The 24,052-nt window shown below is 42.3% G+C and overlaps 1 protein-coding gene across 3 annotated transcripts in view; it reads left to right on the forward strand.

Moving 5' to 3' along the window:
- col22a1 (collagen, type XXII, alpha 1) overlaps nt 1–24,052 on the forward strand; it is an 80,009-nt gene that overhangs the window by 9,704 nt on the left and 46,253 nt on the right. For all 3 annotated transcript variants that reach the window (XM_024441382.2, XM_024441383.2, XM_024441384.2), the window contains 3 exons: nt 13,096–13,207; nt 14,521–14,644; nt 23,423–23,698. In XM_024441382.2, coding sequence (XP_024297150.1) covers nt 13,096–13,207; nt 14,521–14,644; nt 23,423–23,698 — 512 coding nt within the window. The remainder of the gene's footprint in view (nt 1–13,095; nt 13,208–14,520; nt 14,645–23,422; nt 23,699–24,052) is intronic.

A 24,052-nucleotide genomic window follows, 5' to 3' on the forward strand; every position in this document is an offset into this window, starting at 1 on the left:
AGGTTCTTCTTGTGGTCTCTATTTTCAGTGGCTGTGTTTCTGAGTTTGAGAAAAGTGGAGCTGTAGTGCTTAACCAGATAGGTAGGATGTTGTCTTACAGTCTTAAGGGATCTAAGTTCCTGTCTATGCCTCCCACTCACATTCACCACGCTAAGAGGAGAAACAGACAGGGATGAGAAGTCTGACTCCTGCTACAGCCTCGTTACCTGGGGAGAGGGAACTGTCAAATCTAGTTTGAAACGCTTACAATATCGTGAAAGCAGATCAGAAAACAAGTTTGACACGGAGATGTCTAACTCACAGAGAACATCTAGCAGTGAGAAATGCTAGCTTTACAGGCTGTTCAAAATGCTAATTTGCCTCACAATCTAGTGTATCAAAGCGATATGAATAATAACATAATTCAGAGTTTTACTGCTGAATCCTCTTTCCTTTACTGCTCCTGAGTATTGAAACAGCTTTTCAGCCAAGTTCAGGAAAACCCTATCTGGGGGAGAACAGAAGTTTTACAATGTTGGTTGTAAACCTGTCTGAGAAGCTGAGGCCTTCTGGCAGAGCTGGTGTTTAAAAACAACAGCTTCTCCAGTGGTTCCCGCTGACTAGACCTGATATATCACATCCTCTAGTAGACAACACCAGGGCGCTAATTATGTGGCTGGGCATTTACTGCAGTATAAAGAGGAAGCAATCAGGATAAATAAATCACTTGAAAATGCATCACATCACATTCACAACAACAATAATTGTATGCACCCATGACTTTAGGCCACTGGATAAAAGCTTCTGCTAAATGGCATATACAGCGCCCAATTTTTCAGTTTTTGATTTGTTAAAAAGTTCGAAATATCCAATAAATGTCATTCCACTTCATGATTGTGTCCCACTTGTTGTTGATTCTTCACAAAAAATACAGTTTTATATGTTTATGTTTGAAGCCTGAAATGTGGCAAAAGGTCGCAAAGTTCAAGGGGGCCGAATACTTTCGCAAGGCACTGTATAAATAGATATATATTATTTCATATATTACGTACAGCTGAATTCTGCAGGAAGACCTCAGTGTGTGTTTGATTGATTGGCAGATATGGGTTAATACACACACACACACACACACACACACACACACACACACACACACACACACACACACACACACACACACACACACACACACACACACACACACACACTGCTGTTACTGTTCATTATCTATCCTGTGGCCTAGACACTTCACCCCTACCTACCTACTTTATATGTACATACAGTTGAAGTCAGAAGTTTACATACATCTTAGCCAAAAACATTTAAACTCAGTTTTTCACAATGTGATTGTCACTCCAATACCTTGACTTTGTTGTCCTTAAGCCATTTTGCCACAACTTTGGAAGTATTCTTGGGGTCATTGTCCATTTGGAAGACCCATTTGCGACCAAGCTTTAGCTTCCTGACTGATGTCTTGAGATGTTGCTTCGAAAGAAGAGGACTGGCCACCCCTCATAGCCTGGTTCCTCTCTAGGTTTCTTCCTAGGTTCTGGACTTTCTAGGGAATTTTTCCTAGCCACTGTGATTCTACAACTGCATTGCTTGCTGTTGGGGTTTTAGGCTGGGTTTCCGTAGAGCACTTTGTGACATCAGCTGATGTAAGAAGGGCTTCATAAATACATTTGATTGATGTCTTGAGATGTTGCTTCAATATATCCACATAATTTTCCCATCTCATGATGCCATCTATTTTGTGAAGTGCACCAGTCCCTCCCGTAGCAAAGCACCCTGACAACATGATGCTGCCACCCTCATGCTTCACGGTTGGGATGGTGTTCTTCGGCTTGCAAACCTCCCCCTTTTTCCCCCAAACATAACAATGGTCATTATGGCCAAACAGTTCTATTTTTGTTTCATCAGACCAGAGGACATTTCATCAAAAAGTACGATCTTTGTCCCCATGTTCAGTTGCAAACTGTAGTCTGGCATTTTTTATGGCGGTTTTGGAGCAGTGGCTTCTTCCTTGCAGAGCGGCCTATCAGGTTATATCGATATAGGACTTGTTTTACTGTGGATATAGATACTTTTGTACCTGTTTCCTCCAGCATCTTCACAAGTTCCTTTGCTGTTGTTCTGGGATTGATTTGCACTTTTCGCACCAAAGTACGTTAATCTCTAGTAGACCGAATGTGTCTCCTTCCTGTGTGTTATGATGGCCGCGTGGTCCCATGGTGTTTAAACTTGCATACTATTGTTTGTACAGATGAACGTGGTACCTTCAGTCATTTGGAAATTGCTCCCAAGGATGAGCCAGACTTGTGGAGGACTACAATTTTTTTTTCTGAGGTCTTGGCTGATTTCTTTTGATTTTACCATGATGTCAAGCAAAGAGGCACTGAGTTTGAAGGTAGGACTTGAAACACATCCACAGGTACACCTTCAATTGACTCAAATCATGTCAATTAGCTGAAGCTTCTAAAGCTATGACATCATTTTCTGGAATTTTCAAGCTGTTTAAAGGTACAGTCAACTTAGTGTATGTAAACTTCTGACCCACTGGAATTGTGATACAGAGCGAATTAAAAGATAAATAATCTGTCTGTAAAGAATTGTTGGAAAAATGACTGGTGTCATGCACAAAGTAGATGTTCTAACCGACTTGCCAAAACTATAGTTCGTTTACAAGAAATTTGTGGTTTGGTTTAAAAGCAAGTTTTAATGACTCCAACCTAAGTCTATGTAAACTTCCGACTTCAACTGTACCTCGATTATCTCGTACCCCTGCACATTAACTAGGGTACTGGTATTCCTTGAATATATACAGTACCAGTCAAAAGTTTGGACACACCTACTCATTCATGTTTAAAAAAAAACTATTTTCTACATTGTTGATTAATAGTGCAGACATCAAAACTATGAAATAACACATATGGAATCACGCAGTAACCCAAAAGTGTTAATCAAATCAAAAATATATTTTATATTTGAGATTCTTGAAAGTAGCCACCCTTTGCCTTGATGACAGCTCTGCCCACGCTTGGCATTCTCTGAACCAGCTTCACCTGGAATGCTTTGAAGTAGCACTTGTTGGCATATTCTGAGCACTTGTTGGATGCTTTTCCTTCACTCTGTGGTCCAACTCATCCCAAACCATCTCAAATGTGTTGAGGTCAGGTGATTGTGGAGGCCAGGTCATCTGATGCAGCACTCCATCACTCTCCTCCTTGGTCAGATAGCCCTTACACAGCCTGGAGATGTTTTAGGTCATTGTCCTGTTGAAAAACTAAATGATAGTCCCACTAAGCACAAATCAAATGGGATGGCGTATCACTGCAGAATGCTGTGGTAGCCATGCTGGTTAATTGTGCCTTGAATTCCAAATAAATCACAGACAGTGTCACCAGCAAAGCACCCCACACCTCCTCCTACATGCTTCACGGTGGGAACCACACATGCGGTGATAATCCGTTCACCTACTCTGCGTCTCACAAAGGCACGGCAGTTGAAACCAAAAATCTCAAATTTGCTCTCATCAGACCAGCACAGATTTTCACCAGTGTAATGTTCATTGCTAGTGTTTCTGGGACCAAGCAAGTCTCTTTTTATTATTAGTGTCCTTTAGTAGTGGTTTCTTTGCAGTAATTCGACCACGAAGGCCTGATTCACCAGGTCTTCTCTGTCCTCTGAACAGTTGATGTTGAGATGTTACTTGAACTCTGTGAAGCATTTATTTGGGCTGAAAATTCTGAAGCTGGTAACTCTATGAACTCTGGGTCTTCCTTTCCTGTGGCTGTTCTCATGAGAGACAGTTTCATCATAGCGCTTGATTTTCTTTGCAGCTGCACCTGAAGAAACTTTAAAAGTTCTTGAAATGTTCCGTATTGACTGACCTTCATGTCTTAACGTGATGCAATTATATATATATATATTATATATTCAAATTTTTATTGAACCTTTATTTAACTAGGCTAGTCAGTTAAGAACAAATTCTTATTTAGAATACCGGCCTACTAAAAGGCAAAAGGCCTCCTGCGGGGACTGGGGCTGGGATAAAAAATAAAATAAAAATATAGTACAAAACACACATCGTGACAACAGAGACAACACGACATAAAGAGAGACCTTAGACAACGACATAGCATGGCAGCAACACATGAAAACACAGCATGGTAGCAACACAACATGACAACAACATGGTAGCAACACAACATGACAACAACATGGTAGCAACACAACATGACAACAACATGGTAGCAACACAACATGACAACAACATGGTAGCAACACAACATGACAACAACATGGTAGCAACACAACATGACAACAACATGGTAGCAACACAACATGACAACAACATGGTAGCAACACAACATGACAACAACATGGTAGCAACACAACATGGCAGCAGCATAAAACATGGTGCAAACATTATTGAGCACAGACCACAGCACAAAGGGCAGGAAGGTAGATGCAACAACATATCACGTGAAGCAGCCACAACTGTCAGTAAGAGTGTCCATGATTGAGTCTTTGAATGAAGAGCTGGAGATAAAACAATCCAGATAGATGTATTTTTGCCACTCTTTCCAGTCATTATCTGCAGCAAACTGAAAAGCGGAGTGACTTGGTCTTTTACCAAATAGGGCTATCTTCTGTATACCACCCCTTTCATTAGCAAGCTATACGTGAATTATTGATGCCCAGAGCTGGAAACACAGATGGCTTCCACATCATCAGATAAAAAATGGGATTGATAGACCTAACAACTAGACATTTTTTTTATTATTTTATTTTACTAGGCAAGTCAGTTAAGAACAAATTCTTATTTTCAATGATGGCCTAGGAACAGTGGGTTAACTGCCTGTTCAGGGCAGAACGACCGATTTGTACCTTGTTGGCTCGGGGATTCAAACTTGCAACCTTTCGGTTACTAGTCCAACACTCTAACCACTAGGCTACCCATCTACCCTGGGCAGATGTTTTAGTAAGTGGTGTCAGCTTTGGTCACTGGATGTTTCCAAGTGTCCCTAAACCTCTCCAAATTGGCATGTGTCTATAAATTAGATCATTCCAGTGCTATTACTTATTTGCATTTCCTAAATGGTATTTTTTCAGTATAAAAACACAATTTCTACCATGTCAACCTCACTCAAAAACCTCACTTCATGGTCCATTGAAGTGTCCTTTCAACCTCACCAAAGCGTCAGAATGTGGTAATGGCACTGTTTTTGCACACTACAAAACCAACCTCTCTCAATCATTGTGGTGGTGTCGGGGGACATACAGGGGATATCCAAGTGTTTTTTCAACATCTCTGAATGTTTAGCCTAGGCATATCCAATGTATTGGTTCCACACACAAATGAACTGTTTACAAAAACAAAATAAAAGCAACAGCTACAGTATATATAAAAAGTTACATAAAAATGTATTATCAAACACAAACTTGGTTACACACGTGTCTTTCACTAAAAAAGACGCAAAAATAGAAATAACCGGAACTATTTACAAATGACATTCATGTTCATTTTACATCCCAGGTGTAGATGATACGATTTCACTAGCTTGTGCATGTTGTGATAGTCTTTGAAGCCGTCCCTCTTTGCCAGGAAACAAAAAGCGAACTGGCATTTCACCCATTTTTTCTCCCTGTGTTTTGTGCAATGCTTGCAGTTCTTCCTTTTCTCATGTGTGTTGGATAGTTGTGCTCACCTTGAGTGGGGGGTCTTGTGATTCAGCCATTGCCAACACCAGCTGCTCTCGGAAAGCCAACTGGGAGAAAGCAGTTTGGCCTTTTGCTTTGGCCATTTGCTTGTGGAGAATGAAAGAATTTACTGTAGCAATGTCCACAAAGTGGGAAAAAAATCTTATACCACTTCCTGGTCTTGTGGAGGACCTGAGAGAGCAACAGATAGGTCGACACCCCCCATGCTGGCATTGTAGTCCTTCGCAGAAACAGGAATGGGGACATTCTTCCTTTTTCACCCTCCTGGTTGTTATTGAATGTCTTATGCTGTGTGGTGAGCATGGTTACTTCCCTAGTGTCCTTCCATTTCACAAAAAGCAGCTTGTTAGTCCTGATCCAACGTATGGTCCTCCTCCGCTGTCTTTGTCATGTTGTTTACCTTGGTCTCGGGGAAACCAGTTCTGTTAGGATGAATGGTGCCACAAGCCCTCATTTTCTTTTTCATGAGGCCTATTATGAGTGGATGTAGAACCATCAGATGGGGTGATTGAGATAACAGTGGGGGATGAAGACCTTGACTGGCGGGGGCGCTTGCTGATGGAGGGGTACTTCTCAAATCATCCAGATCCTTTACCTCCTCCACTCCCCGCAGCAGCGCCTCTTCAACCTCAGGAGGCTGAAGAAATTCGGCTTGTCACCAAAAGCACTCACAAACTTCTACAGATGCACAATCGAGAGCATCCTGGCGGGCTGTATCACCGCCTGGTATGGCAACTGCACCGCCCTCAACCGTAAGGCTCTCCAGAGGGTAGTGAGGTCTGCACAACGCATCACCGGGGGCAAACTACCTGCCCTCCAGGAGACCTACACCACCCGATGCTACAGGAAGGCCATAAAGATCATCAAGGACATCAACCACCCGAGCCACTGCCTGTTCACCCCGCTGTCATCCAGAAGGCGAGGTCAGTACAGGTGCATCAAAGCTGGGACCGAGAGACTGAAAAACAGCTTCTATCTCAAGGCCATCAGACTGTTAAACAGCCACCACTAACATTGAGTGGCTACTGCCAACACACTGTCAATGACACTGACTCTACCCCAGCCACTCATGGGAATTGATGGGAAATGATGTAAATATATCACTAGCCACTTTAAACAATGCTACCTTATATAATGTTACTTACCCTACATTATTCATCTCATATGCATACGTTGATACTGTACTCTATATCATCGACTGCATCCTTATGTAATACATGTATCACTAGCCACTTTAACTATGCCACTTGGTTTACATACTTATCTCATATGTATATACTGTACTCGATATCATCTACTGTATCTTGCCTATGCTGCTCTGTACCATCACTCATTCATATATCCTTATGTACATATTCTTTATCCCCTTACACTGTGTATAAGACAGTAGTTTTTTGGAATTGTTAGTTAGATTACTTGTTCGTTATTACTGCATTGTCGGAACTAGAAGCACAAGCATTTCGCTACACCCGCATTAACATCTGCTTACCATGTGTATGTGACAAATAAAATTTGATTTGATTTGATTTGATTTCTGTGGTGAATAAAATAAAGGGATATATTGTTGTAAGACACACAGAATTAGTTGACTAAATTTACAAAACTACATTACTGTAGAGTAAAAACACCAAGCCCAAACGTTATCTGTACAGTGACTCACATAGAAGGTGTGAAGCACACACACAATGCAAACAGTAACACTTTGGAGACAAAGGCTGAGGTGAGAACCACAAATAACAATGGCCATGAGAGTTTAGTGGCCTCTCATAAGTTACAAGGATGACACTTCAAACCGCAAACAGTGAACTAATATGAAACATAAACAATAACTACTTTGTAATTACAGTATATAACATTGAAATGACTTGTTACGTAGGCCTATGTAAACTCTATCCAAAGCATCAAAATAGAGCAAATTATAAAAAACTAAATACATATAGTAATTTAGCAATATAAAGTCATGAATATGATTTACTTACAGATTTAAAAGTGTATCCAATCCTTATAGAAAGCAATCTTTGTCGGCCAAGTCAAAATCCTCATTGTCCAAATCGCTCCCCTGATCCGAGTCCAACCAGTATTTTATTCAAGCTTCTATGTCGGTATACTAATTCATAGCTGCCTTCTTATTAGCTTCCTGTTCGATATTCTTCGTTTTTACATTTTTATTTTCTTGAGAAACCATCTTTTATGCTTAAAGCGATGAAATTAAAGCAATGAAATCTGTTTTACAATGTAATGTATTATGCTCGGTAAGTCACATCTCTGAGCCAGGTAGCAATAGTTTGCATTACGCATAAAAGGTTCAAGGCCTTGCTTTGTCCCACCCAGGTCAACTGCATATCCCTGGAAAGCTTATATCATTGGCTACAAGACTGCCAAGGTAGCCAATCCCCTGTGTAAAGGATGCCTACAATTTCACCAAAGCAAGCAAGGTCATATTTTTGACGTGCAAAGACATAGTCACTTGGTGTACATTCGATTTTGCCATTAAGTCATACATCATCAGATAACATTGGCAATAGGCTAGATTAGTTCTTACCAACCTAAGGATGAATTTAATATCCTCCATGTAGCTATAGCAAACACAGACCAATTAGAAGCTTACCTTGCAAGATGTTTGCTGTTTGGTGAAAATGTTGAGTGAAATAAAAATATTGACTCTTGGAGCTGGTGGTAGGTCAGAGTTAGATAAATAAGACATCCTCATGATCCATGGAGTCTCGGCTTTCAGTGTGAATCAACGCATTCCGTGTTTATTTTGTTTATGCTTCACAACGCTAACCAGAATGTAAGTAGCAGCCATCTTGAAACGAGGTAATCGGCTTGCCTTTACACATTCGTATGGCCATATATAGTGGAAAGTCACACCAAAGAAACGTTATGCTGAAGTACTGAAAATTCCACAGAAGAACATTGTTTCTGAACATTCTCTTAACTATTTGAGAACATTCCCAATGTCAAACTAGTAAGAGAATGTTTCTAGAACATTACCAAATTGAAATGAAATGTAACCATGTTTGAACTTTTAGGAAACATTCTGTTAAAGTAATGAAATACCAAGAAAATAATGTTATTGTCAAGCTCCCTACATGTGCTGAGAATGTTCCAAAGCCAAGCATCTTTCCTGCATCATTCCCAGAAAGTTGTGAGAGGGTTGTATGCAAAATAACCATAGGACAACCATGTTCTTACCAACCTCTAAGAAACATATGGTTCTCAGAACGTTATGTGCTGGCTGGGATCAAACTCTACTTGTTTAAAGTCAGAAGCCTAAAATTAGCTTTTGTATGCAGTTATGTCATGGTGCTCCAATGGAACAGTTGTGTGTGCGAGTGTGTGTGCGAGTGTGAGTGTGTGTGACAGGACTGAGGTTTCCAGGGTTAGTCACACACCAATTTAATGTGGTTTGAAGAAAACACACCCTTTTAAACAACAAACAAGTCACTATGGCAATGCCAGCAGGGCCATGGGCAGGGTGTTTACTAATGCTGCCAGTTATCTGATCTGATTACCAATGCCAATGCCTATTAATACACAGCCAGTCTGGCATAATTCATGAGAAAAGTGGGTTGAATTATATTTGTAGTTTTTGTCTGCTGTAAAATTGGTCTTACAGCAACTGTGTATCTGGTAGTACAGGCATCTGGAATACCCTGCTATGCTGAGTTCATTCATACGTTTCAGTCCAGACTGCAGACTGCTCTTCATGCAACAGAGAATCACTCTTCCTATATGTACGTAATTCAGAATAAATATGCCTTGAGAATGTCAATACGGTATACTTAACATTGTTCAAGAGGCAGTTAAGTTTCATTGTGGAGGCGGTAATGTGAGTGCTGCTGAAACCTACTCTGTTTCGGTAGAAACAGCCTTGAAACACACATTAGCAACAGAGGAAAATATAACCCAAAAACATACAGGGGCTCCTTAGCTGCTGGATATCTGATAAACATTCCTCTCACCTGCTGCATCCATCTACTTCCTCTCACAGCAAGGAAGTGACAACTACTCGGACAGACAGAGAGACAGACAGGCCCCACCCCGCCAAGAAAATGATTGTAGGGGAAACACTGGGATAACTAGCCTGTTGGTTCTTTAACAGAGACTTTGAGATCAGATGTCATCTGGGTGGGGTGTGGTCGAAGGAGGTACCAAACCACCCATAATCCAGCTGTGAGTTTTTTAATACCTCTGTTTTCTCTTCTGTCACCGTACTGGACTATGCAAATACTCTCCGTGCTCCATTGGCTCGCTGAGTCCCATGGCTTTAGGGACGAGCCATGGCTGTAGCACAGACCTGTAATTTGGATTGGCAGAGGATGCTGTATAATCATCATCCTCCAAAAAGTTATTCTGAACAGCCAAAGAACAGACGGCCAATGGGGGGCGACCTGGGTCTGTGGGGGACGCCAAATGAGTGCAATGACTAGGAAAAGGAAAGACACGCTGCATTCTTTTGATCCGGACAGATGGCAACATCGGAGCGCTGGGCTAAGCTGCCGGTTCATAATTACACACAGTGGGAACATCATGGCCGCCAGTCTATGGTTCAATGGTTCTCCACTGACTTTTTTCAGTATTTATTCAACATGTTGGGTCCTTCCAGAATTTCCTTCTGTCTGTAACTATTCTTTTCTCAGGTGATGACATACTGTAGGGTGGAGACCCCAAATATTCATAGTTCTATGTCACTTTAGGGTGTGAGAACTGTTTGGTATTTTGAGTGATCATTGCATGTTTTATGCTGGGATGGCAAATGCCTATTTGCTAACTCCAGAATCATGAATATTAATGCTATACAATACCTTGGGATCCCTCTTGATCTCTCTCTCGCTCTCTCTCTCCCCCCACCCCCCTAAATTAAAATGTATCTGTCTCGACGTGATAATAAAAAGTACTCAGACCCCTTGACTTTTTCCACATTTTGCGATGTTATAGCCTTGTTCATAAATTGATAAAATATATTTTTCCCCTCATCAATATACTCACAATACCCCAAATTGATAAAGCAAAAACAAGTCTTTAGATTTTTTAGCAAATGTATAAAAATAAGGAAATATCATATTTAAATAAGCATTCAGACCCTTTACTCAATACTTGTTGAAGCTTCTTCGGCTTTTTGGGTGACACTGCAAGTTTGGCACACCTGTGTTTGGGAAATTTCTCAAATTTTTCTCAGCAGATTATCTCAATCTCTGTCAGGTTGGATGGGGAGTGTCGCTGCACAGCTATTTTCAGATCTCTCCAGAGATGTTTGATCGGGTTCAAGTCTGGGCTCTGGCTGGGCCACTCAAGGACATTCAGAGACTTGTCCCGAAGCCACTCCTGCGTTGTCTTGGCTGTGTGCTTAGGGTTGTTGTTCTGTTGGAAGATTCACCTTTGCCCCAGTCTGAGGTCCTGAGTGCTATGGAGCAGGTTTTCATCAATGATCTCTCTGTACTTTGTTCTGTTCATCTTCACCTCGATCCTGACTAGTCTCCCAGTCCCTGCCTCTGAAAAACATCCCCACAGTATGATGCTGCCACCACCATGCTTCACCATAGGGATGGTGCCAGATGTGATGCTTGGCATTCAGGCCAAAGAGTTAAATCTTAGTTTCATCAGACCAGAGAATATTTTTTCTCATGGTCTGTGTCCTTTAGGTGCCTTTTGGAAAAGTCCATGCAGGCTGTCATGTGCCTTTTACTGAGGCGTGGCTTCCGTCTGTCCAACCAACCATAAAGGCCTGATTGGTGGAATGCTGCAGGCATGGTTGGCCTCCTGAAAGGTTCTCCCATATCCACAGAGCTCTCCAGGAGCTCTGTCAGAGTGACCATCGGGTTCTTGGTCACCTCCCTGACCAAGGCATTTCTCCCCCGATTGCTAAGTTTTGCCGGGCGGCCAGCTCTAGGAAGAGTCTTGGTAGTTCCAAACTTATTCCACTTAAGAATGATGGAGGCCATTGTGTTCTTGGGGACCTTCAATGTTGCAGAATATTTTTGGTAGCCTTCCTCAGATCTGTGCCTCGACACAATCTACGGACAAATTCCTTCAAACTCATGGCTTGGTTTTTGCTATGTCATGCATAGTCAACTGTGAGTCCTCATATGGATAGGTGTGTGCCTTTCCAAATCATGTCCAATCAATTCAATTTACAACAAGTGGAGTCCAATCAAGTTGTAGAAACATCTCAAGGGTGATCAATGGAAACAGGATGTACCTGAGCTCAATTTCGATTCTCATAGCAAAGGGTCTGAAGTAGACAACACCAGGGTGCTAATTATGTGGCTGGGCATTTACTGCAGTGTAAAGAGGAAGCAATCAGGATAAATAAATCACTTGAAAATGCATCACATCACATTCACAACAACAATAATTGTATGCACCCATGACTTTAGGCCACTGGATAAAAGCTTATGCTAAATGGCATATATAAATAGATATATATTATTTCATATATTACGTACAGCATTATATATTTCTGTTTTTTTATTTTTAATAAATGTATATACACTACCATTCAAAGGTTTGGGGCACTTGGAAATGTCCTTGTTTTTGAAAGAAAAGAACATGTTTTGTCCTTTAAAATAACATCAAATTGATCATAAATACAATGTAGACATTGTTAATGTTGCAAATTACTATTGTAGCTGGAAACTACTGATTTCTAATGGAAATCTACATAGTCGTACAGAGGCCCATTATCAGCAACCATCCCTCTTGTGTTCCAATGGCACGTTGTGTTAGCTAATACAAGTTTATAATTTTAAAAGGCTAATTGATCATTAGAAAACCCTTTTGCAATTATGTTAGCACAGCTGAAAACTGTTGTTCTGATTAAAGAAGCAATAAAACTGTCCTTCTTTAGACTAGTTAAAGTATCTGGAGCATCAGCATTTTGTGGGTTCGATTAGAGGCTCAATATGGCCAGAAACAAAGAAGTTTCTTCTGAAACTTGTCAGAATATTCTTGTTCTGAGAAATGAAGGCTATTCCATGTGAGAAATTGCCAAGAAACTGAAGATCTCGTACAACGCTGTGTGCCACTCCCTTCACAGAACAGCGCAAACTGGCTCTAACCAGAATAGAAAGAGGAGTGGGAGGCCATCTCAAGGGTGATCAAGAATGTGCTTTTCTTGTTTTTTTTAAGTTACCCCAAACTTTTTAACGTTAGTTTATATATTGTGAGAAACGGTATAAATATCATCCTAATTACTTGGGTAATTGGTATCTCTCTGTCAGTCATTTTCAACCTATAGGTATATTTTATGTTTTTTTTTGTGTGTTGCTCTGGCCTTGTCATGATCTGTGCTCCCTCTATTGGTGATCAGAAGAAAGTTCTACAAACCACTTTATGTATTTGATTTACTCGGCTACTATAATGATGTTATTTTCTGTCCCGCTGTTGCAGGGTTCGACCTGATGGAATACTTCAAAGTGGAAAACATACTGGGATCAAGGTTTAATGAGGGCCAGAGCTCCTATGTTCGACTTGGGACCATGCCTATTGTACAACAGACAGAGTGAGTGATCTATTTTGTATTTGCTGTGACAAATACCATGCGAGATCGCGCCAGTAGCGCAGGCAACAAGGAGATGGAAGTCATGGCACAGGTGTGACAGTTGATTATGAACAGAGTAAATAGGCATTTTAACATCATAGATTTAGCCAGTGGTAACTTGTCGAATAGACACCGGATGGAATGCGGTTTTAACAAATCAGCATTCAGGATTAGACCCACCAGTTGTTAATTAGCAATAAAACCACCCGTGTTCAACTATAGGGAAAAAGACTGGAATTGGCTTAGATTATTGACAACATGTAAACTATGTTTAACATCCTAATGTTTATTGACAACATAATTACATTTGCACGATGAGCACTTTCTGTCTGTCAAATACATCATTACAGTTGTTGGTTAGCTAGCTAGCTTTGTCATATTAGCATATAAATTAGTCAAAACACCTCAAAACAATTATCAATAACAAGATGCAACGATGCCACAACCGATTACCCACATAGCAGCTTCTTGTCACTGTTGCTAAAGATCTGACTGTTCAGAATCATAACACCACACAGCCTTCTACCTCATCGATGCACATATAATTTTAATGACGTTGTCAGCCAACCCGTCTATACCAATGAGGAATCTACTAAACCCTGGTTCTGGCTAGAGGGAGTACAGCTATGACTGGAAGTTACTTTTTGTATCAGGTTAGAATAATTTACCAAGCAGCTTAGGCTGCTACGAAAAGTTACTTCCAGTTGTCGCTGTACTCTGTTAAGATCCAACCATAAACCCAGAATTGCTGAGGCTATGTTTTGGCCTTTGTGCCAGTTTATAGACGGTGTTCAATTGAAGTAAAAGTATTTTTCTTTCTCATCAATTATAACGTTATTGTTGACCCCAAATGTTTTATGGGAGTTGAAAAGGTAAGCCAACAACACCAGTTTGTGATGAAAATCTCAGTTGCAAGCTGATTGATCAAATCAAATCAAAGTGTATCGGTCGCGTACACAGTTTAGAGGGTGTTATAGGGTGCAGTGAAATGCTTGTGTTACTTGCTCCTCCCTGTGCAGTAAAATGTCAAACAAGTTCATAAATAATGAATAGTCAAGAAACACGAAAGCAAGAATATCAGAACGAATCCAATTAACAACCCAAATCCAACTATCTCAGTAATCCAAGTGCAATCTAGTCATATAGTCAGAATGATATGTAGGCCTGTAGCAGTAGATATACTACAGCTATGTGAACAATCCAGTCATAATGAATGCATGTAGTGTGGATGTGATGATTGAATGGCAACCATCTGTGCTGTTGATGTTTTCCAGAGACGTGTTCCCTCAAGGTCTGCCAGATGAATATGCCTTTGTGACGACTTTCAAGTTCAGGAAGACCTCGAGACGGGAGGACTGGTACCTCTGGCAGATCTTTGACAAGTACGGAATTCCACAGGTGGGTTATCATAGTGGTGTGTGTGTGTGTGTTCATCAACAGACCCCGTGCTGAGTCTATTGTACTAGCCAATTGCAGTGCTGGCACATCGACAGAGAGACATGATGATTATTTTCCTGATCATTTGTACCATTGAATAGCATTGGGGATGTTGTGTTATATGGAGTGGAACAGGGGAACCCAAGAGCAGACTCAGACGAGGAGACTGGGATGAAGTAACCAAGGTATTTATTGACACACAGGGGGGAGATGGAGTGCAGGTCAGGGGAAGCTCAGGCGGGTTGCTGGAAACAAGTTAGGCAGGTCTGGAGGGGAATCCAAGGGAGTAGTAGAGTGGGGAATCCAGGACAGAGTAGCAGGATGACGAGACGTGCGACTGGAGACAGGGAGCAGAGTCAGAGCGAGCAGAACTGTAGCGGAGAGGAAAACAGCATCAGGCAAGGAAAACAGGCACAACAGGATCTGACTAGTAACGTAGACTGACTGAGATTACGATCTGGCAGCATGGAAGTGGCAGGGCTGAGGATTTGTAGAGTTCTTGATTATGGAACAGGTTGCAGCTGGTGGGGATCTGCTCTGACTTCAGCACACCTGTCTGCACCCGTACAATCACACACACACACACAGAGTACTGGGGGAGTGGCAGCAGGTCAAGGAGACACAGGATGAGCAGTAGAGGGCATTGCAGGAGTACATGTGACATGTTTTTTATTTTACCAAGCAAGTCAGTTAAGAACTTAATTTTAATGACGGCCTAGAAACAGTGAGTGAACTGCCTTGTTCAGGGGCAGAACAATAGATTTTTACCTTGTCGGTTCAGGGATTCGATCTTCTAACCATTCGGTCACTAGTCCAATGCTCTAACCACTAGGCTACCTGTTGTTCCTACCCACACGAAAAACCGTCGATAGATGGCAGCATTCGCGCAAAACTGAAAGTGCGAACCACCCCATTTAACCATGGCAAGGTGACTGGTAATTGGTTGAATACAAATAATGTAGTTATTCCCTCCGTAAAGCAATCAAACTGGCAAATTGTAAGTACACAGACAAAGTGGAGTCGCAATTCAAGACAATCACAGATTGCAAAGGGATAACCAGCCACGTCATGGACACCGACGTCCGTCTCCCGGACAAGCTAAACAACTTCTTTGCCCGCTTTGAGGATAACACAATGCCAGGCTCTTGTTCTCCATGGCTGATGTGAGTAAGACGTTTAAGTGTGTTGACCCTCGCAAGGCTGCCGGCCAAGATGGCATCCCTACCCCGTCCTCAGAACATGCAACAGATCAGCTGGCTAGAGTGTTTATGGGCATATTAAATCACTCCCTATCGCTGAGAATGGTGCCGGAGGAGATGGCTGCCATTTTACGGGCTCTTAACCAATTGTACTATTGTGTGTGTTTTTTGTGTAATTTGCAACTTATTTTGTACATAATGTTTCTACCACCGTCTCTTATGACTGAAAAGAGCTTCTGGATATCAGAACAGCTATTACTCACCTCATACAGGATGACGATTTTTTCTTTAACGATGGATTCTGACGCGAAGGATTCACTTCAGACACTGGACAAGGCCCAAATCCCGTCATTTGCATGAAGAACAGACAGAGATATTGGGGTTGTAGGTCGGGGTGCCTTGAAAGAATCCGACGGTGAGGGGGTAACCCACCTCTACCATCAGTCCTATTAGCCAACGTGCAATCATTGGAAAATAAACTGGATGAGCTCATATCAAGACTATTCTACCAACGGGTAGATATCTTGTGTTTCACCGAGTCGTGGCTGAACAATGACATGGATTACATACAGCTGGCTGGGTTTTCGGTCAATCAGTAAAATAAAACAGCTGCCTCAGGTAAGTCAAGGGGTGGCGGTCTGTGTCTGTGCCAATAACAGCTGGTGCACGAAATCTAATATTAATGAAGTCTCAAGGTTTTGTTCGTCTGTGGTAGAGTATTTTATGATAAGCTGTAGACCACACTATCTACCAAGAGAGTTTTCATCTATATTTTTTGTAGCTGTCTATTTACCACCACAAACCGATGCTGGCATTAAGACCGCATTCAACAAGCTGTATAAGGCCAGAAGCAAACAAGGAAATGTTCATCCAGAGGCGGCGCTCCTAGTCGCCGGGGAATTTAATGCAGGGAAACTTAAATCTGTTTTGACCTCATTTCTACCAGCATGTTACATGCACAACCAGAGGAAATTAAAACTCTAGACCGCCTTTACTCCACACACAGATACGCTTACAAAACTCTCCCTCGCACTCCATTTGGAAAATCTGACTATAACCCTATCCTCCTGATTTCTGTTTACAAGCAAAAACTACGGGACTGTTTTGTTAGCACATACCGGAATATGTTCCAGGATTCTTGGCATTGAGGAGTACACTACATTAGTCACTGCCTTCATTAATTAATAAGTGCAAGATGCATCGATGATGTCATCAACAGCTCATCATCAACACCATAGTGCCCTCAAAGCTCCTCACCAAGCCAAGGACCCTGGGACTAAACACCTCCTCTGCAACTGGATCCTGGAATTCCTGACCCACAGTAACCGTAAGACCTGGCTGTGTGGTGCCAAGATAACAACCTCTCCCTCAACATGTACATACCCCCATTCTCATCGACGGGGCTGTAGTGGAGCAGGTTGAGAGACCAAGACAGTTGTGAACAGGGCATGACAACAACTATTTCCCCTCAGGAGACTGAAAAGATTTGACATATGTCCTCAGACCCTCAAAGTCCTACAGCTGCACCAACAAGAGCATCCTGACTGGTTACATCACTGCCTGGTATTGTAACTGCTCGGCCTCCGACCACAAGGCTCTACAGAGGGTAGTGCGTACGGCCCAGTACATCACTGGGGCCAAGCTTCCTGCCATCCAGGACTTCTATACCAGGAGATGTCAGAGAAAGGCCCTAAACATTGCCTAAGACTCCAGCCACCCTAGTCATAGTCTTCTCTCTCTGCTACCGCACGGCAAGCGGCATCGGATTGCCAAGTCTAGTTCCAGGCTTCTTAACAGCAACTACCCACATGTCAAAAGACTCCTAAACAGCTAACCAAATGGTTACCCTGATTATTTGCATTGACCCCCCCCCCTCCCATTTTTACACTGTTGCCACATGCCAACTTTATTATCGATACCTCGACTAACCTGTTCCCCCGCACATTGACTCTGTACCGGTACCTCCTGTATATAGCCTCGTTACTGTTATTTTATTGTTGCTTTTTTCCCCTTCAATTTTCTTATTTTTTTAAATTGTAATTTTTTAAATGAATTGTTTTACTTCAATTTTTTAGTAAATACTTTCTTAACTATAATTTTTTCTTAAAACTGCATTTTTGGTTAAGGGCTTGTAATTAAGCATTTCACTGTAAGCTCTACACCTTTGGTATTCAGCGCATGCGGCAAATACAATGGGATTTGATTTGATTTGACTATCTGCTGTCCCCACTTGCTTGAAGATGTCTACCATTGTTCCTGTACCCAAAAAACCAAGGGTAACTGAACTAAATGACTATCTCTCTGCAGCACTCTCTTCTGTCATCCTGAAGTGCTCTGAGAGGCTAGTAAAAACTTCTTAAGGCTAGGGGGTGGTATTTTCACATCCGGATGAAAAGCGTGCCCAAAGTAAACTGCCTGCTACTCATGCCCAGAAGCTAGGATATGCATATTATATATTTTGGATAGAAAACACTCTGAAGTTTCTAAAACTGTTTGAATGATGTCTGTGAGTATAACATAACTTATTTGGCAGGTGGAACCCCGAGGACAAACCATCCAGGAAAAAATAAATTGTGGTCACTCTGTTTTCTATGGGGTTTCTATGGGGATCTGGATTTCTAAAGCACTTGCTTGCAGTTCCTATCGCTTGCACTGGATGTCAACAGACTTTAGAAATTGGTTGAGGTTTTTCCTTTGTGTAATGAAGAAGTAGCCCTGTTCAGAAAGAGGGTAGAGTGAAGTGTACTGTTTGTTAGAGGCGCGTGACCTGAAAGCTCGCTACACATTGTTTTTGTCCGGTATTGAACACAGAGTATCCCGTCTTAAATTTGATTGATTATTTACATAAAAATAATACCTAAAGTTGTATTAGGAAAGTTGTTTGAAATGTTTGGACAAAGATAACAGGTAACTTATGAGATATTATGTAGTCATGTTGCGTGAGTTGGAACCAGTGTTTTTCTGGATCAAACGCGCCAAATAAATGGAAATTTTGGATATATAACGACTTAATTAATCGAACAAAAGGACCATTTGTGATGATTATGGGACATATTAGAGTGCCAACAGAAGACGCGCGTCAAAGGTAAGGCATGAATTATATCTTTATTTCTGAGTTTCGTGTCGCGCCTGGCAGGTTGAATTATGATTGTCTGTGTATGTTTGATGGGGTGCTGTCAAATCAAATTTATTCATATAGCCCTTCTTACATCAGCTGATATCTCAAAGTGCTGTACAGAAACCCAGCCTAAAACCCCAAACAGCAAGCAATGCAGATGTAGAAGCACGGTGGCTGGGAAAAACTCTCTAGAAAGGCCAAAACCTAGGAAGAAACCTAGAGAGGAACCAGGCTATGAGGGGTGGCCAGTCCTCTTCTGGCTGTGCCGGGTGGAACAGAACATGGCCAAGATGTTCAACAGAACATGGCCAAGATGTTCAACAGAACATGGCCAAGATGTTCAAATGTTCATAAATGACCAGCATGGTCAAAAAATAATAATAATCACTGTAGTTGTCGAGGGTGCAGCAAGTCAGCACCTCAGGAGTAAATGTCAGTTGGCTTTTCATACCCGATCATTAAGAGTTTCTCTACTGCTCCTGCTGTCTCTAGAGAGTTGAAAACAGCAGGTCTGGGACAGGTAGCACGTCCGGTGAACAGGTCAGGGTTCCATAGCCGCAGGCAGATAGTTGAAACTGGAGCAGCAGCACGGCCAGGTGCACTGTGGACAGCAAGGAGTCATCATGCCAGGTAGTCCTGAGGCATGGTCCTAGGGCTCAGGTCCTCCGAGAGAGAGAAAGAAAGAGAGAAAGAGAGAATTAGAGAGAGCATACTTAAATTCACACAGGACACCGGATAAGACAGGAGAAGTACTCCAGATATAACAAACTGACCCTAGCCCCCCGACACATAAACTACCACAGCATAAATACTGGAGGCTGAGACAGGAGGGGTCAGGAGACACTGTGGCCCCATCCGATGATACCCCCAGACAGGGCCAAACAGGAAGGATATAACCCCACCCACTTTGCCAAAGCACAGCCCCCACACCACTAGAGGGGTACCTTCAACCACCAACTTACCATCCTGAGACAAGACCGAATATAGCCCACAAAGATCTCCGCAACGGCACAACCCAAGGGGGGACGCCAGCCCAGACAGGAAGATCAGGTCAGTAACTCAACCCACTCAAGTGACGGCATGAAAGAGCACCAGTAAGCCAGTGACTCAGCCCCTGTAATAGGATTAGAGGCAGAGAATCCCAGTGGAGAGAGGGGAACCGGCCAGGCAGAGACAGTAAGGGCGGTTCGTTGCTCCAGGGCTTTTCCGTTCACCTTCACACTCCTGGGCCAGACTACACTCAATCATATGACCCACTGAAGAGATGAGTCTTCAGTAAAGACTTAAAGGTTGAGACCGAGTCTGCGTCTCTCACATGGGTAGGCAGACCATTCCATAAAAATGGAGCCCTATAGGAGAAAGCCCTGCCTGCAGCTGTTTGCTTAGAAATTCTAGGGACAATTAGGAGGCCTGCGTCTTGTGACCGTAGTGTACGTGTAGGTATGTACGGCAGGACCAAATCGGAAAGATAGGTAGGAGCAAGCCCATGTAATGCTTTGTAGGTTAGCAGTAAAACCTTGAATTCAGCCCTTGCCTTAACAGGAAGCCAGTGTAGGGAGGCTAGCACTGGAGTAATATGATTATCAGGATTCTAGTCAGGATTCTAGCAGCCGTATTTTGCACTTACTTGAAGTTTATTTTTGTGCTTTTTCCGGGTAGCCGGAAAGTAAAGCATTGCAGTAGTCTAACCTAGAAGTAACAAAAGCAGCTGTGTGTCATCTGCATAGCAATGAAAGTTAACATTATGTTTTTGAAAGACATCCCTAAGAGGTAAAATATATAGTGAAAACAATAGTGGTCCTAAAACGGAACCTCGAGGAATACTGAAATTTACAGTTGATTTGTCAGAGGACAAACCATTCACAGAGACAAACTGATATCTTTCTGACAGATAAGATCTAAACCAGGCCAGAACTTGTCCGTGTAGACCAATTTGGGTTTCCAATCTCTCCAAAAGAATGTGGTGATCGATGGTATCAAAAGCAGCACTAAAGTCTAGGAGCACGAGGACAGATGCAGAACCTCGGTCTGACGCCATTAAAAGGAAATTTACCACCTTCTTAAGTGCAGTCTCAGTGCTATGATGGGGTCTAAAACCAGACTGAAGCATTTCGTATACATTGTTTGTCTTCAGGAAGGCAGTGAGGTGCTGCGCAACAGCTTTTTCACATTTTTTTGAGAGGAATGGAAGATTCGATATAGGCCGATAGTTTTTTATATTTTCTGGGTCAAGGTTTGGCTTTTTCAAGAGAGGCTTTATTACTGTCACTTTTAGTGAGTTTGGTACACATCATGTGGATAGAGAGCCGTTTATTATGTTCAACATAGGAGGGCCAAGCACAGGAAGCAGCTCTTTCAGTAGTTTAGTTGGAATAGGGTCCAGTATGCAGCTTGAAGGTTTAGAGGCCATGATTATTTTCATCATTGTGTCAAGAGATATAGTACTAAAACACTTGAGTGTCTCTCTTGATCCTAGTCTCCTGGCAGAGTTGTGCAGACTCAGGACAACTGAGCTTTGGAGGAATACGCAGATTTAAATAGGAGTCTGTAATTTGCTTTCTAATGATCATGATCTTTTCCTCAAAGAAGTTCATGAATTTATTACTGCTGAAGTGAAACCTTACATGTCCTCAGATAATCGCATGGTTTGCTTTCGCCGTAAAGCCTTTTTGAAATCTGACACATTGGCTGGATTAACAAGTGTAGCTTTAATTTGGTGTATTGCATGTGTTATTTCATGAAAGTTTTATATTTATAGTAATTTAATTTGAATTTGGCACTCTGACATTTCACCGGATGTTGTCAAATCGATCCCGTTAACGGGATTTGATCCCTAAGAAGTTTTTAAGGATCATATCACCTTTATCTTACCTGACACCTTAGACCTACTTCAATTTTTATATACCGCACCAATAGATCCACAAATGATGCAATCACTGTCACACTACACACTGCCCTATCACATCTGGACAAGAGGAATAGCTACGTAAGAATGCTGTTCATTGACTATAGCTCAGTCTTCAACACCATAGTACCCTCCAAGTTCATCATTAATCTCGGAGCCCTGGGTCTGAACCCCGCCCTGTGTAACTGGGTCCTTGACTTCCTGACGGGCTGCCCCCAGGTGGTGAAGGTAGGAAACAACACCTCCACTACGCTGATCCTCAACCCAGGGGCCCTACAAGGGTGTATGCTCAGCCCTCTCCAGTACTCCCTGTTCACCCATGACTGCATGGCCATGCACGCCTCCAACTCAATAAGCAAGTTTGCCGACAACACAACAGTAGTACCGTATGCCTGATTACCAACAATGACAAGACAGCCTACAGGGAGGAGGTGAGGGCCCCGGTGGAGTGGTGCCAGAAACATAACCTCTCACTCTACGTCAACAAAATGAAGGAGCTGATTTTGGACTTCAGGAGACAGCAGAAGGAGCACTCCCCCATTCCACATCGACTGAACCGCAGTAGAGACGGTGAAAAGCTTAAAGTTCCTCGGCGTACACATCACTGAAAGTCTGAAATGGTCCACCCACACAGACAGTGTGGTGAAGAAGGAACAACAGTGCCTCTTCAACCTCAAGAGGCTGAAGAAATTCAGCTTAAGACCCTCACAATCTTTTACAGATGCATAATTGAGAGCATCCTGTTGGGCTGTATGACCACTTGGTACGGCAATTGCACCGCCCGCAACCGCAGGGCCCTCCAGAGTCTGCCCAATGCATCACCGGGGGCACACTGTGGGCACACTGCCTGCTCTCCAGGACACCGACAGCACCCGATGTCACAGGAAGGTCAAAAAGATCATAAAGACATCAACCACCCGAGCCACTGCCTGTTCACCCTGCTATCATCCAGAAGACGAAGGCAGTATGAGGTGCATCAAAGCTGGGACCGAGCGACTGAAAAACAGCTTCTATCTCAAGGCCATCAGACTATTAAATAGCCATCACTAGCTGGCTACCACCCAGTTACTCAACCCTGCACCTTAGAGGCTGCTGCCCTGTATACATAGACATGGAATCACTTGTCACTTTAATAATGGACCACTAGTCACATTAATAATGTTTACATACTGCTTTACTCATTTCATGTGTATATACTGTATTCTACTGTATTTTAGTCAATGCCACTCTGACATTGCTCATCCTAATATTTATATAATTCTTAATTCCATTCTTTTACTTTTAGATTTATGTGTGTTGTTGTGAATTGTTAGATACTAGTGCACAGCTAGGAACACAAGCACTTTGCTGCACCCACAATAACATACGCTAAATCTGTGTATGTGCCCAATAAAATTATATTTTATTTAATAGCATAGAACATGTTATATTCGCCTATCACACGTATAAGAGAATCCTTTCATTCTTAACATATTCATGTTTATTCACTTGATCCTTCCACCGTCGCTCCTACCCAGGTGTCTATCCGTCTAGACGGTGAGAACAAGGCAGTGGAATACAATGCAGTGGGGCTGACCAAAGACGCAGTGAGAGCTGTGTTCAAGAACGAGGAGGTGGACAACCTGTTCGACAGGAACTGGCACAAGATCGCCCTGAGCGTCGAGGCCAAGGCTGTGTCTCTCTACCTGGACTGTAAACTCATCCAGACCCTGCCCATCGGGGACAGGGAGGACATCGATATCCAAGGGAAGACTGTGATCGGGAAGAGGCTGTATGACAGCGTGCCCATTGACGTGAGTGGCTGGGTGTTACAAATATCAGGGTTGAGGTTAAGAGCAGTGGGAAGGTCAGGGGATTGGAAGTATGCTACAGCAAGTGGTGGAACAACATGGTGGATTAAAGGTGAAATATGTAACTTTTTGGGCAACCCAACCCAACATCGAAATCTGTGTTATAGATCATTCTCATTGAAAGCAAGTCTAAGAAGCAGTAGATTTGTTCTATGCTTCCCATTCTTGAGTTTTGTTTTTGCGTCAAGCAGCTGAAAATACAATATTTTTGTTTATGGGAAAGATATTTTACAGCAATTTAGATGGTACAATGATTCTCTATACTGTACTTGCTTGTTTTGTCACATAAACTCAAAT

Source organism: Oncorhynchus tshawytscha, linkage group LG13 (assembly GCF_018296145.1).
Source record: "Oncorhynchus tshawytscha isolate Ot180627B linkage group LG13, Otsh_v2.0, whole genome shotgun sequence".
NCBI classification, from domain to species: Eukaryota; Metazoa; Chordata; class Actinopteri; order Salmoniformes; family Salmonidae; genus Oncorhynchus; species Oncorhynchus tshawytscha.